The sequence below is a fragment of the Drosophila kikkawai genome, chromosome 2R, assembly GCF_030179895.1.
Source record: "Drosophila kikkawai strain 14028-0561.14 chromosome 2R, DkikHiC1v2, whole genome shotgun sequence".
NCBI classification, from domain to species: Eukaryota; Metazoa; Arthropoda; class Insecta; order Diptera; family Drosophilidae; genus Drosophila; species Drosophila kikkawai.
Genome location: NC_091729.1, coordinates 12,995,900 through 13,008,713, shown reverse-complemented (window position 1 = coordinate 13,008,713; position 12,814 = coordinate 12,995,900). Strand labels below are relative to the sequence as shown.

General features: G+C 42.7%; 1 protein-coding gene and 1 long non-coding RNA gene across 8 annotated transcripts in view; one reads left to right on the top strand and one right to left on the bottom strand.

The window, feature by feature from the left end:
* Positions 1 to 163: 163 nt before the first annotated feature.
* Positions 164 to 12,814, bottom strand: part of Trpm (transient receptor potential cation channel, subfamily M) — a 57,783-nt gene continuing 45,132 nt past the window's right edge. For 5 of the 7 annotated variants that reach the window (XM_041776767.2, XM_041776766.2, XM_041776771.2 and 2 more), the window contains 15 exons: positions 12,080 to 12,136; positions 10,690 to 10,839; positions 9,872 to 10,029; positions 9,446 to 9,636; positions 9,183 to 9,328; positions 6,370 to 6,469; positions 6,183 to 6,304; positions 5,920 to 6,043; positions 5,319 to 5,551; positions 4,480 to 4,773; positions 3,701 to 4,082; positions 3,383 to 3,598; positions 3,013 to 3,150; positions 2,629 to 2,786; positions 164 to 2,421 (listed from right to left, as the gene is read on the bottom strand). In XM_041776767.2, the coding sequence (XP_041632701.1) occupies positions 1,342 to 2,421; positions 2,629 to 2,786; positions 3,013 to 3,150; positions 3,383 to 3,598; positions 3,701 to 4,082; positions 4,480 to 4,773; positions 5,319 to 5,551; positions 5,920 to 6,043; positions 6,183 to 6,304; positions 6,370 to 6,469; positions 9,183 to 9,328; positions 9,446 to 9,636; positions 9,872 to 10,029; positions 10,690 to 10,839; positions 12,080 to 12,136 (3,549 nt within the window). In that variant the 3' untranslated portion in view covers positions 164 to 1,341. Of the gene's footprint in view, positions 2,422 to 2,628; positions 2,787 to 3,012; positions 3,151 to 3,382; positions 3,599 to 3,700; positions 4,083 to 4,479; positions 4,774 to 5,318; positions 5,552 to 5,919; positions 6,044 to 6,182; positions 6,305 to 6,369; positions 6,470 to 8,287; positions 8,558 to 9,182; positions 9,329 to 9,445; positions 9,637 to 9,871; positions 10,030 to 10,689; positions 10,840 to 12,079; positions 12,137 to 12,814 lie in introns of all 7 variants that reach the window. The other 2 variants (XM_017171950.3, XM_017171960.3) reach the window with 2 other exon arrangements.
* LOC138928169 (uncharacterized) lies at positions 5,933 to 6,976 on the top strand. Its single transcript, XR_011444657.1, has 2 exons — positions 5,933 to 6,072; positions 6,214 to 6,976. It is a non-coding gene; the product is annotated as an uncharacterized lncRNA (long non-coding RNA).

Sequence of the window (12,814 nt, the reverse complement as noted above, 5' to 3'; positions counted from 1 at the left end):
TCTCAAATAGTGATGGGAAAACTATGAAATTAATCGATTTAAAATCGATTTAAATCGAAAGCATTTGGTTTTTCTTTTTCAAACCTCGGAAATGCCAAGCTTATGCCCAATGATATCTCGGTTTTATTTTATTTAAAAATTCCAAAAATTAAAATCCCTTAACTTCGTTTTAAATACTTAAAGTTTAATAATTTATTTGTAATTAAAAAATAACATACAATTCTTAAATTAAATAAGTACAATCATAAATCTTTTGTTTTGTTTTATTAAAATGCATTGTTAATCTTAATCCTTGCGTATAATTTTTAAAACTAATTAAAGGTATTAGCACACACTGGCCAAACATGAACAATTTTAGCAATCTTAGCAATCTTTTTTTCCATAATATAACATTTATTCTATTTATTTACAATAATAGTTAACTAAAGCCGCCGACAAAAGGGCAGCTGGTGGTACACAGAATACACGAATTATATATATATGTATAGTATAATAGTATAAGCAAGTAAAACGGACTATCTAAGTTGAGACGAGACGACACAGAGTTGCTGCGATATAAGTTTCCAATTGCCTTGAGGTGGTGCGTGCTCATGATCTCGCGGCTTGGATAAAGTAGAGTGGTTGCTTCCAGAGATATGTTTTGGGTGAAAGTTGCAGGATTGCAGCAACAATATGTGTAAGAGACTTGACTATATTCTAGGAGTGGCTTTTTTGTGAAAGTATCCAGTACGGGAGTAGCGAGTACTGAGTAGCTAGTACTGATTATCGAGTACCAAGTACCAAGTATCGAGTACAGAGTACCCAGTACAAACTACCGAGTACCAAGTACCGAGTACCAAGGATCGAGTTCCAAGTACCGAGTACCAAGTACCAAGTACCAAGTACCGAGTACCAAGTACCGAGTACCAAGTACCGAGTACCAAGTACCGAGTACCGAGTACCAAGAATCGAGTAGAATGTACAGAGTACCCATTACCGTGTAAGCGATATATCTTTTTATAACTTAGGCGTTACCATATGTAATTCTTTGGTGGTGGTTCCTCGAAAAAGGAGAGTTCCTGTTCTTGTTGACAGAGAATATAAAATAAAGAAAAACAGATATCCCTTCCCCGACTTCCTGTAGAGTGTATAACAACAACAATGACTTTGCTTTCTAAATAAATACTTGTATAAAAATACAGAGAATTTGTGAACTATGTATTGTCAAAAATCATTAACGCGTAGTAACATGCGATCCCCCCGCCTATATATATATCTGATATCTGATTTCCTAGCTCTCTAGGCTCGTATCACCCAGCTCAGCCTATGACTAGTTATCCCTTTGAGCAACCTCCTGCTTTGCTAACACATTGTCTCGTTGAACGGCGGATCCTTCTCCGACTCCGTGCTGCTCTTGATGTTCGACGACAGCTTGGCTATCTCGTCCTGCACCAGATGCGTACTGATCTGGGGTATAGACAGGGCCGGGTTGCTGCTCTTGGCTGAGGAACAGCCCGACTCCTCCGTGCTGGAGCTGCTCTCCTTGAGCACATTCATGCCCAGCTTGCTCGCAAAGGGCTGCGGCTTGAGCGTGGAAATCAGTTTGGCCCCAACCTGAGCAGGCTCCGGCGTCTGAGCCGTAGCTGTGGCCATGCCCGTGGCAGTGGCAGTAGCCTCCGCCGGCTGAGATGGCTTGCCCTGGTCCACGCTAAACTGTTTCTTCAGCAGCATTGGACGCGATGGCGGTGCCGGCGCTGCCTGCATCGTCACTGGCCCAGTGGTTCCACCTGAGCTGAGATCCAGAGAGCTAGAGCTCTCGTCCCGCAACCGCCTGCCATCGGCGGCGCCCACAGAGGCCGTGCGGATGGGCTGGTAACGCGCCGTGGCAGCGCCGCCAGCGGCGCCAACGCTAATGCTAATTCCCGTCGCCGAATGCGAGTCGCCGGCATCCAGCGAGGGCTCTGCGGTCAGCGAGGGCGTGTCCACGTTGTAGGAGCCCGTCAGCGAGGTGTTTGTCTCGTTGGAGCTCTGCTTGATGAAGCGATATGGATGCGCCGAGTAGTCTGTCTCCGTGCTGGAGTTCTTCTGCAAACTCTCGCTGGACTTTTTGAAGAGCCGCCCGCTGCCCTCGTACGGGGGATTGAGGAAATCGCTGGTCGCCCGCGTGGGCACTAGGGGAGAGGGATAGGTCTGTTGCTCCATTGATGAGTTGCGCTGCCAGGGACGCTCGTTCTTTAGCTGAAAGCCACTCGAGACGACGACCATGGCACCGCAGCTACCAGCTCCGCTGGTGTCGCTACTATCACCGCCACCGCCGCTGGCGGCACCTCCAGTGGCTCCGCCCATCAGGTCGCCCTCGACCGAGGGCTTTGAAGGTGACAGCTCAACGGCAGTTTCGCGTCGCAGCGGATAGCGATGGCTGTAGTCTATGGAAACGCCGATCTGTGGAGGGATATATATATATATATTTAGTATAAGGGAGGGGGATCCTATTTTGCTGCCCGTCAGCTTGGCTATTTTTAGATGATAAAAAGGTCAATCCTGCTAATCCCTTAATTGACACATTTTAGCCCAAAAATTGTCTAAAGATAACTTTTTCGCTGACAAAGCAGAAAAAGGATAAAGCCTTTCCGCATGCTTCCTGCTCACCTCAAAGGGCTGGGCGCTGGCATCAATGGAGCCGCGTGCCTCAATCAGGCCCTCCAGTATCTTGTAATCGTTCTCCTCGCACTCCTTCAAATGCTTCTTCTCCAGCAGGGCGGCGGCCTCCGCCCGCGACATCTCCGTCTTGGGCCGGTCCAGTGAAGCTGTCGAAGTCAATGGAAAATTATAAAAGATGAGTCGGGTTGCGGGACAAAGCAGGAATGCTGCTGGAGGGTGGTGGAATCTTTGCTGGCAGGAGGAGGCGACAACAACGGCACAGCGGCGGAAGCAAGGCAATGATACGGGTTCACCCGGTTAGTTTTATTTACACTTGGCTCACGGATTGGGGTCTCGGATTCGCTCGTGCTCCCTGTGCTCCTTGGGGCTTACCTTTGTTGCTCTGCAGAGAGACCGTGGGCGAGGCTATCATGTGGCAGACGCTCTCCAGCTCGTCCGTGATCGAGGTGTACTCGCTGTGCAGTTTCAGCAAGATATTTCTGGAGGGTTTCGCATGCAATACTGATTTACCTAGAGTTCGGTTAGGTTTCAGAGAAGAGAGAGAGAGAGATGTGGACACTCGGTTATGGTCAGTGGTTAATGGTTAATGGTTAATGGTAGTGCTTTTTGGCCAAATCGGTTTGCTGGATTGGTTCTTTGGGTATGGGCAGTAGTTTCTGGTGTTAGGTGGGTTGGCATGACGGATTTAGTAGCCTGAATTTAGAGCGCGAATATCGGCAGTCAAGGTTCGAAGGCTACTCACCCGGATGAGCGGAGGAAGAGCCTCCAGCAGCTGCTGGCATATCCTTGTCGCTGTCCGGCTCCGACTGCGTCAGGCTCATCTGGCGGCGGGAGAGCGAGGCCAGCTGGTTGAGGCTGATGTGCGATCGATTGAAGTCTGCTCCGGTGAGGGAGTAGGTCTCCGAGTTGCGGCGACACAGGGAGACAGTGCGCTGTCTCAAGGCCCGATGACGGGCAGCTAGAAAATAACTTTTTATTAGGATATGATCTCAAGGATTATAAATTACAGAAAACAAAGGAAACAGGACAACACAACAATAATTAGTTGAGAGAAAATTACCCTCAAAATTGATATCCGGCGCCGCATCATCCGAATTATCGCCACCGACCAGCGTCTGATCATCATCATTGCCCATAGGCGTCAGGGTATCCTTGCTCTCCGTGCTGGCTCCGGTATCCTGGCGCACGGTCACATAAGGCGTCCTCTTGACCGTCTCGCAGGTTGAAGGGCGCTGGGAAAGTGGCAAATATATGTCCGAGTCCGCCTCCGATTGCATCGAAGCCTTGCGCACCACCTGCTCGTTGAGAGCCTCGCGGGACTTGACCACCTCATCCGGTTCCTCTGGCAGTGGGACCACCTCAAAGTGGGTGCCCTCGTCGAAGATGTACGCGTCCGGCCGGACCTCGGTCAGCGAGCGATTGAATCGACGGCGTGTGGTCACCTGAACAAAGTGGCCATCAATATTTGAGTGTGTGTGCACAGAAAAACAAAGGTTGTGATTGATTTAATTTATTAAACAGCAACTTTTAAATAACAATTGAAACAATAAAACATTTAAAAATATCACTAAAGTCTGTCGCGGACTGTCATTTACCAATTTTATCTAAATTTGTCATCTAAAACCCCATTTGTCTAGTTAAAAAATAATAATTAATAAATAATAACAAGGTGGAAAAATTCTCTAAACATTTTTCTAAACAACAAAAAATATAAATAAAATATCTTTAAGCTCTAATTGTCATTTGTCAAGATTCGGATTTGGGTCTTAGTACATCAAGTTCCAAATATTTTCTCTCACTGTGCACTTGGTGCTGCAGCGATATGTATTTCAAACGCACCTGCAGCGAATTTAAATTCAGTCCGGCGCCCAGAGCTAGCGGCACAATGGCTCCTCCACCGCCGCCACTACCACTTCCTCCTCCTCCGGCACCGCCACTGCCATTGCCACCGCCCTCCGTGTCCGATATCGAGATGGTACGCATGCGGTGCATCTCCGATGGAATGTTTATCGTTGAGCCCCGCAGGTCATCCGTGCCGGCAATGTGCGTGGACATGAAGCGATGTATGACGGCCAGGTGGGAGAGTATCTGCTCAGAGGATTCCTCCATCTTGCGCAGCCGGAACTCAATGTTCTGTCAAAGGTACGGGAAAAACTTGGGTTAAGGTTACAGTTTACAGTTTACATTTGAAGGGGATAGAATTTAATTTAGTTACATAAAAATTAAGGGATATGCCTATGCTTATTTTTAGCATTTAATTTAGTTAAATAACAATTAAGGGATATACATATGCGCATTTTAAGCAGGAAAAGTATATCTTCCTCCCTCTAAAAGTAGCTTAAAATGTGTAAAAATTTTAAGTATTACCAAGTCTAGAATATTTCGAAATTTCCCAAAAAAAAACCCACAACTTTTTCGTTTCGTGTTCAAAGTAAAAAACAATTCTCAAAGCATATAAGTTGCATAAAAAAAAAGACTGCACCGGCTGCATTCTGGTATCTATGACCATTCGGACGTGTTAAATTTTCAATTCAAATGCGAAGACGTGCTGTCAGAACCCATGTCAGTTTGGTAAACACGAATCACACACTCACACAGGGGAAATTTGCATAAAAACGCAAACATGGAATTCGAAATGTCAAAGAGGAAAATGCTAGGAGGGGGAAAAACCTACTCACCTGAACGGTGGCCGTTTGTATGTTCTCCTTCTGATTGATGTCCTCGATTTTCTGCGACATTGTCTCCACACGCTCGGTGGTGTTCTTTACCCTTTCGTCCGTCGACTGATTGAGAATGATTTCCTGTTCGTGGAAGAAGCCCTCGACGCACTCCTCCTCAAAGTCATACAACCGCTCCAGGTCGTCCTTCTCGAGGAACAGCTTGAGACCGTTGTCCCGCTGCACCTCCAATCCTGCAGAATGTCGATCAAGGGGTAGACATGTGTTACAATTTATCAGGAGAATTGGGAAACCATTGAGATGACAATAACAACAACAGCGCAAAAGCGTTTTTGCAGGCGTAGGTGTTGTTATTGGTAAAATCATCATTTCATTTTTAGAGCAGGTGGCGTATACGTAATGCAGTTAGTTACAGTTACAGATACAGTTACAGTTAGTTACAGAGACACATAGCACAGTTGTTGTTGTTGTTGTTAGGTGAGGCAGGCACGCGGGAAGAAAAGTTAGATATTTGTACATTATTGCTGCACGGTTAGCACAAGGCTCTCGATTACGATAGACTCACAGGGAACAAAGCTAAACTTGCTCATCCCAGGCTCACCTTTCGCCTTTCTCACACAGTACTTGAGCAGCGAGTAGAAGTGGCATAGCGCAATGAATGGCGGCGGCAGGACGGGCTTCTGTTGGTACTCCATGACGACTGTGAAACGCTGGAACATCCAAACCTAAAGCAAGGAAAACATAACACTCTCTAGTAAAGCATTAACAATATCATAACCCCAACTAAACTTGGTTATAAGTTAAACCTCATTTCCACCTCCTTTTTTTGATTAAAACAAACCCTCATTCCTTGATCGCACTCACCTGATGGGACACCGAATTGACCTCGTTGAAGATATTGTTGAACACGGCGATGAGGAGATTTATCAGCAGAATATTGGCAATCAACAGATACATGGACATCGTTATCGGCGTTACCCAATGGCCTGTAATCCAATTAGTTTGCCAATGTCAATTTTTTTTTGTATTTTTCACAAGACCCAAAACTCACCAGTGACGCAGCCTGGCTGGCTGGGATCCTCGCCGCAGGGAGGGTCAATATCGCCGGCGAACACCTCGCCGTACAGCATGAAGTAGGGCTGGAAGGTGACCTGGACAACGATAAATTAAAATCACCATTAAAAGCGGGTTCATCTGCTGCCGGCACCGGGACAAGGATGGGGAACGGGGATGGGTACAAGGGGGAGAACAGGCAGGCATCACCATTGGAACAAGAAATGGCCGGGCGTAATTCAATTTGCGACCATCGCCCAACATTAATGCAAGTTTTTACACATTGAAACACAGTTTGGTTATTTTTAGCCATCACCTGGTAGGTGTCGTGTGGGTGGGTGATGGGTGGTTAGGTGTAGGTGTTAGTATAGTAGGTGTGTGTGTGCACAGAGAGAAAGGGAATTAGGAATGAAAATTATATTTTTAAAAAAGGTTTACTTTGAAAATATTTAAAGGGACTTTATGTTTCTTTGAGTAAGAGAATAGCGACTTTATTTTGACTTATAATGTAATAATGAATATTAGAAATTTTATTAAAAATTAAGTTATAATTTGTTTTAAAAATAGTTTATATTTATTAAACATATATTAAATTTATTTTCATATTTTATATGATATTTATTTGCTTAAATAAAGTTTTTATGACCTTTCTTAATTCAGAAATTTCATTCCTAATTAACCTTTTTTTTCTCAGCGTGTTCAAATGCAATACATTTTGTTTTCTAATTAAGCAGCACATTTTCCTTGGATATTGAAAGCAGCATGCTATTTATTTACACATATTTCAAGGCCCAAAGGAGTCTCTCTCTCGTCTCATTTGCATATCACAGCTGGATCACAAACAATATCAGGGACACTCTCTGATTAACATCACTAAATACGTTTGCCTTACAGCTATCGTTATTTATATATTAAACAAACATCAATTTAATATATGCGTGTTAAAATGCAGATTTATTGCAGAGATACGGATTAAATTGTATTTCAAACAGCTGCAGGCAGCTCTTAAATATTTATGCATGCCAAATACTGAACTAGAAAATGCGGCAAAACTATTAGGATTTAAATAAATAGTGAGAGGGGGTGAAGGGGGATATATTGATAAGCGAAAACAGAGTACACACATTTACCTTAGGAGCTGGACTAAATACACAGCATGCAGAGAGAACTACCAACGATTGAAAATAATTGAGCTTTTGGAGCAGGAGGGAGAGAGTTGAGTTTCGGCGAGCCGAAGCTAAGGCTTACCCTTGCAAATTCAACTGGACTTTACTGGTGTTTAAAATCCATCCTAAGCAATGGATTCCAAATACGGACACTTGAGTTTTCATTGCAAGAGCGAAGGGGAAAACAAAAGGGAAAACTGGCGCAAGCGAAATGCGGGGCAAGAGACAGAAGATGGGGAGAGAGATATACATATATATATATATAGAAAAAAATCAGGGATATAGTCAGAAGTTTGAAGATATTTAAGGGAAGAGAGGGATAGAAGTATAAAACTGAATACTTGGCACACCGATCTCCATCAAGACACAACAACAACGACTATAGACCACACGAATTATGCAGCACACAGGTAGAGCAAAGATCTTATAATAACAAGATGAGTAACGCCAAAGGATTTTTCAACTTGAAGAGCTGTCTCCAGGCTCTCTTTAATATGGTTGGGAGAGAAACGAAGAGAGCGCTTCAGATGCCGCTCTCTTGTAATCTCATAAACGCACTGGAGCTTCTAAAAAAATTTCTTAAACTATGTGGCTGCTATGCATCTTGTTATTATAAGATTTTTGGGTAGATACTATTTCTTTTTTTTTTAGTTTTTCTTTTTTTTCATAGGGCAGACGCAGCTAGAGCATTCTACAGTCGTCTCTCTAAATAGCAAACCAAGTAAGTCGATCGATCACAAGTTGCGTTACGTTTGTCAAATTCCCGCTGCTCAGATTCAAGTGCTCATTGTATGTGGCTGCCGTGGGTGTTCCTGGAGCCGTCGAGCTGGAGCTGGAGCTGGTACTGGCCATGGTACTGGTACTGGTAGTGGTAGTAGTGCTGGCCGCTGTGGTGGTGGTCGCTGGAGCCGCGTTCATGGCATGATAGCCACGATGGTAGCCGGAACGGGCATTGTGCGAACGAGTATTGTGGCCCAGAGCGCCCAGAAATCCGGGGGCCACTATTGAGCCGGCAATAACCTGGCATTTAGCAGGGTTTTTTGTTTTTGTTTTTTTTCGTTTGGAAAACATTTAATAAAGCGTTTTTCATATGCAAGGGTGGCGGTGGCAGGTGGTAGGTGATAGGTGTGAAAGTGAGGGGTGAAAAAGTGAAAGATTTCGAAGATGTTCAAGATGTAAGTTTATGACAGAAAGAAAGAAAGAAGAGTACAAATACGAGACAGAGTCAATTTAAGCGGCATTTTTCATTGTATTAGTTTCTTTGGTTCTTTCTTGTTTTTTTGTTAATTGTAAATTCTAATTATTTTCACTACTTAATTTAAGAAATTTAAGAAAATGGGGACTTCTACTCGTACGTAAAAATGTCTGTTTTGCATTTGCATTGGCATCACTACTGAGAAACGCAGGCCAAAAACTAGCTTTGCTTGCTATTTATTATTAAGTAAATGTATGTACTCCGCATCGTAATTATTATTTTGATATTTATAAGCTGCAATAGAAATTTTACACACTCGCTCCAGTGGGTGGTGTGTGTGTGTAAGTGTGTTAATGAGACTGACATTCGCACACATACACTCAGATTAATTTCTGTTTATTTACAGGAAGTCTGACATGAGAAAAGGATTGAGTTGTGGTAGAAGCTTACCTCCTTGATCAGGCCCCAGGTGGGCTGCTTGTCGGGATACAGAATGGCCTGTCGGCTGACCCCAAAGCTCATGAGGACGACGGCCAGCAGGACCACAAAGTAAATCATGTTCTTGACCATTTTTCCCATCATGGTGACCAGAGGACCTGCCATGGATTAAACAGAATTAAATGCACTGCAGGAAGGGGAAAAGAATTCTAGGATTTCAGTGAAAATTCCTTGCAAAAACTTCAAAAGGAATCCTTTGACTCTAGAAAACCTACCCAGATACTTGTTGACGCCCAGGATGTTGAGGATTCTCAGATACCAGTATATACTATCCACACAGTAGATAACCCTGCCAATGTCCATGGTGGTATCTCGAAACCGAAAGGCCAGACCGATGAGAAAGAGTATTATGGCGGCGCCATCGCAGGGATTCCACATATTCCACGCCCACACCGAGAATTTATGCCTGTCCGCCATTAATGGAGAGAAAGGGAGATAGAAAGAAAGAACCCATCGAAGGTGCGTTATTTCAAGCGTGAGCGAAAGGCAGGCAGCACACATATTGAAGACACAAAAAAAAAAAGTAATCGAAATGCGCACATCTGTTAAATCCCTCCCTCCCCCCATCCAGCTTCATTTGCACTCATCGCCAGATGCAATTAAACACCAATGGATAATGCGATGGATGTGGGTCTACTTACGTAATGGCCACCGGTTCGGAGGATATGATTTCGCGCACCTTCTCGAAGCCCAGCGTGGTGATGTACGCTATCGAGTACCATTCCTGCCACCGCGGCATCGTCTCCATCTTCACCAGCACCGTAAAGGAGAACATTATCAGGAAGAACATATAGGCAATCTGCAGGGGCGAGGAGATGGTGGAAAAGCGGGTTTTGGGTTAAGGGCAAATACCGCAAAAATAATTAAAAACCTTGCACAATCTATGACAAGCTGTCAGGGCACTGGGAGAAATAACCTAAACTGATTAATAGAGGAGGGAAATTGAAAGTGCCTTTCTTTTAATAAATAAATATTAAAACCTTGGCTTATATTGGTTTATTTTATTTTTTTTGGACTTGTGATAAATATATATTTTTTACAATTTTTACCCAAAATAATCACTTGGGAATTATAACTTTTAGAGAAAATTTTAGAAATATAAAAAGGAAGTCAGTTTTAAGATGTTTACTCCTTTAACAGAATTATTTATTTTCAATAAATATTATAATATAATAAAATAAATCAACTTATTAAGTTAAAAACTTAAGTTTCCATGATTTAAAATTCCCAACTCTTATTTTCTTAACAAAATTAGTTTCCAAATTATATAAACAAATACTTAGAAATATAAAATCAACTCCCCTTCAATGTAATAAAACATTTTAAGCTCATTTCATATTTATATAAATTAATAGTTACTATTTCGTAACCTCCCCTTCCTTTTCTCTCAGTGCCCCCAGCAGGATATTAAGCACACTACCCCCGTAACGTTAACTGTATAGTAATTTCCGCCACTTACCGAATCGGCCCAGAATTTGGTAATGGGCGCCGTATAAAACTCGTAGAACTTCTTCTTCAGGCGCAGTGGCTGGTGCTGCTTCACCTCGTTGTACTCGGAGAGATTGAAGAACTCCCGGAACTGGGCGGGATCCGAGTCGGTGAGCGAGACCTGAGGAGAGAGACGCACACACACACAGACGGGTTAGTGGAGACTCTGTAGGGGACAGGGAGCTGGGATGCGGAGAGAAAGAGAAGCGTTCGATACTTTTTTTGGCCTTAATTAAATCATCAATGTGCAGTGAACATTCAAAGAGAGCCATGTGAAGGATTGGAGGATATATATTGTACTGTACATTGGGGAATTGCGTATACGCCCCGTTGAGTCGGGGTGTCAAATGTGATTTGGCTTGGCGCTTGCTTTCAAATTAATTTTGTGTTGCTGGTGTTTAAGGCTCAATTTGTTACTACTTAAAAACGCATGTGTTTAGTTTTCCAGAGACACACACAGACCAACACAGCATGCAGAACAAGTTAATTAATTGAAGCATTATGCAAAACAAAATGTTCTCGCCTCGCAAAAAAGTGCTGCTCTATAATAGTTTCTACTGAGATAAAAATCGATGGGGAAAGGTGCACTGGATGAATTCGAACATTTCGCTAAGCCATAGGATAAGCTACGAAAAATGCACATTCCAAGAGGAATATAAAGTGGAGAGCAATCATCATTACTACTGAAAGCCGGCTAGCTACAGAAATGCCATTGAAATGAAAATTGATACTTGGAGAAAAAATATTGAGGGATAGAGTAAAAAAATTATATGCGGGGTTCAACTAACTTTGGAGGGCTGTTCATCCGCTCCAGCAGTGAGATTAACCTGTAAATTGATACGATACAAGTACTTGGGGACATTAGAACGGTGTGTGAGTGTGTGGGGTAGGGTTTCTATAGCTATATATGCGAGTATTTGAAGTGTGCTGTGGATCGTAGGGTTTTTTACAAAGGCAATGTAATTAATAAGATGCATAACGCGAATAAAGTTTTTCTTCAAACATAGGAATTCTATACTTTTTACTCGCTTAGAAATCCTTTGGCGCTACGCATCTTATTTATATATTGCCTTTCAATCTCATTTGTGTATTTTTTCCTACAAAACGTACTACAATAATCAAAATAGAAATAATAATTCTGGGGTAACAACGGCATTTCGTTGGTTCTTTTCTGTGCTGTCAGTTGGATTTTATTTATAATGTTTGAGTCTTCAAATTGCAGTCGTATTCGCATTCTGAGTCAAAGTTTTCGATGAAAAAAAAAAGTAATAATAAGAGTATGTATATGAAAGGCTGTATGTGTATCTAGTTTGTTGATGTTTTTGGTTTCTTTTAGATATTTTTTCGGTGGAATTACTCACTTTGCCATTTTCGTGTACTTTTGTATCGCGCACTGAGTAAGTATCCGCCAACAGAGCCTGCAACGGTTCACGCACATTTGTTCGCATTTATCAGATGGGAAATTATTCACGCTTTAGTTTACTTTCTAATCTATTTGGCGGTGATAATTGGACAAAATACTTGAGTTGAGTTGAAGTTTAAAATGTAGAATATGTGTGGTGTGTGTTTAGGTACAGATTTCCAAACGATGAAAAGTGTGTGTTTGGAGTGGAAGAGATTTGAAAATATATATATATATGCCAATAACTCTGATTCACATTCCACAGATATATACAAGGATATGTCTTACGGCTATAAGTATGTGTTTGTGTGAAGCAAACTACGGTTAAGGACTAAGAATGACGACGACCCTTAATAGACTTTAATTTGATTCAACGATTAAGGGATTTGAAACCCTTCCAAGGATGAGGGGTTGCTCGTGTAACTGAAAAATAATATTTGCACAAGTGCAGAGCTCTCTTCCTGCCAGGCATTGTGGCATTTGATGTGGTTCCCTCTTCGGGCTGGAATGGGTGGATTTGGGTGGATTGCTTGTGGTGCCGAGATTATTACTTAATTGAACTTTGAATCAGCTCGCACAGCTAATGGAAATTCGCACTTAATTCAAGGCAAGCGGATGGATGAGGAGCGGGGGAGACTTTAAAATTTAATGGAAGGGCAGCACTAAAGGCAAAAAGCTAATCAAATTTAACGAG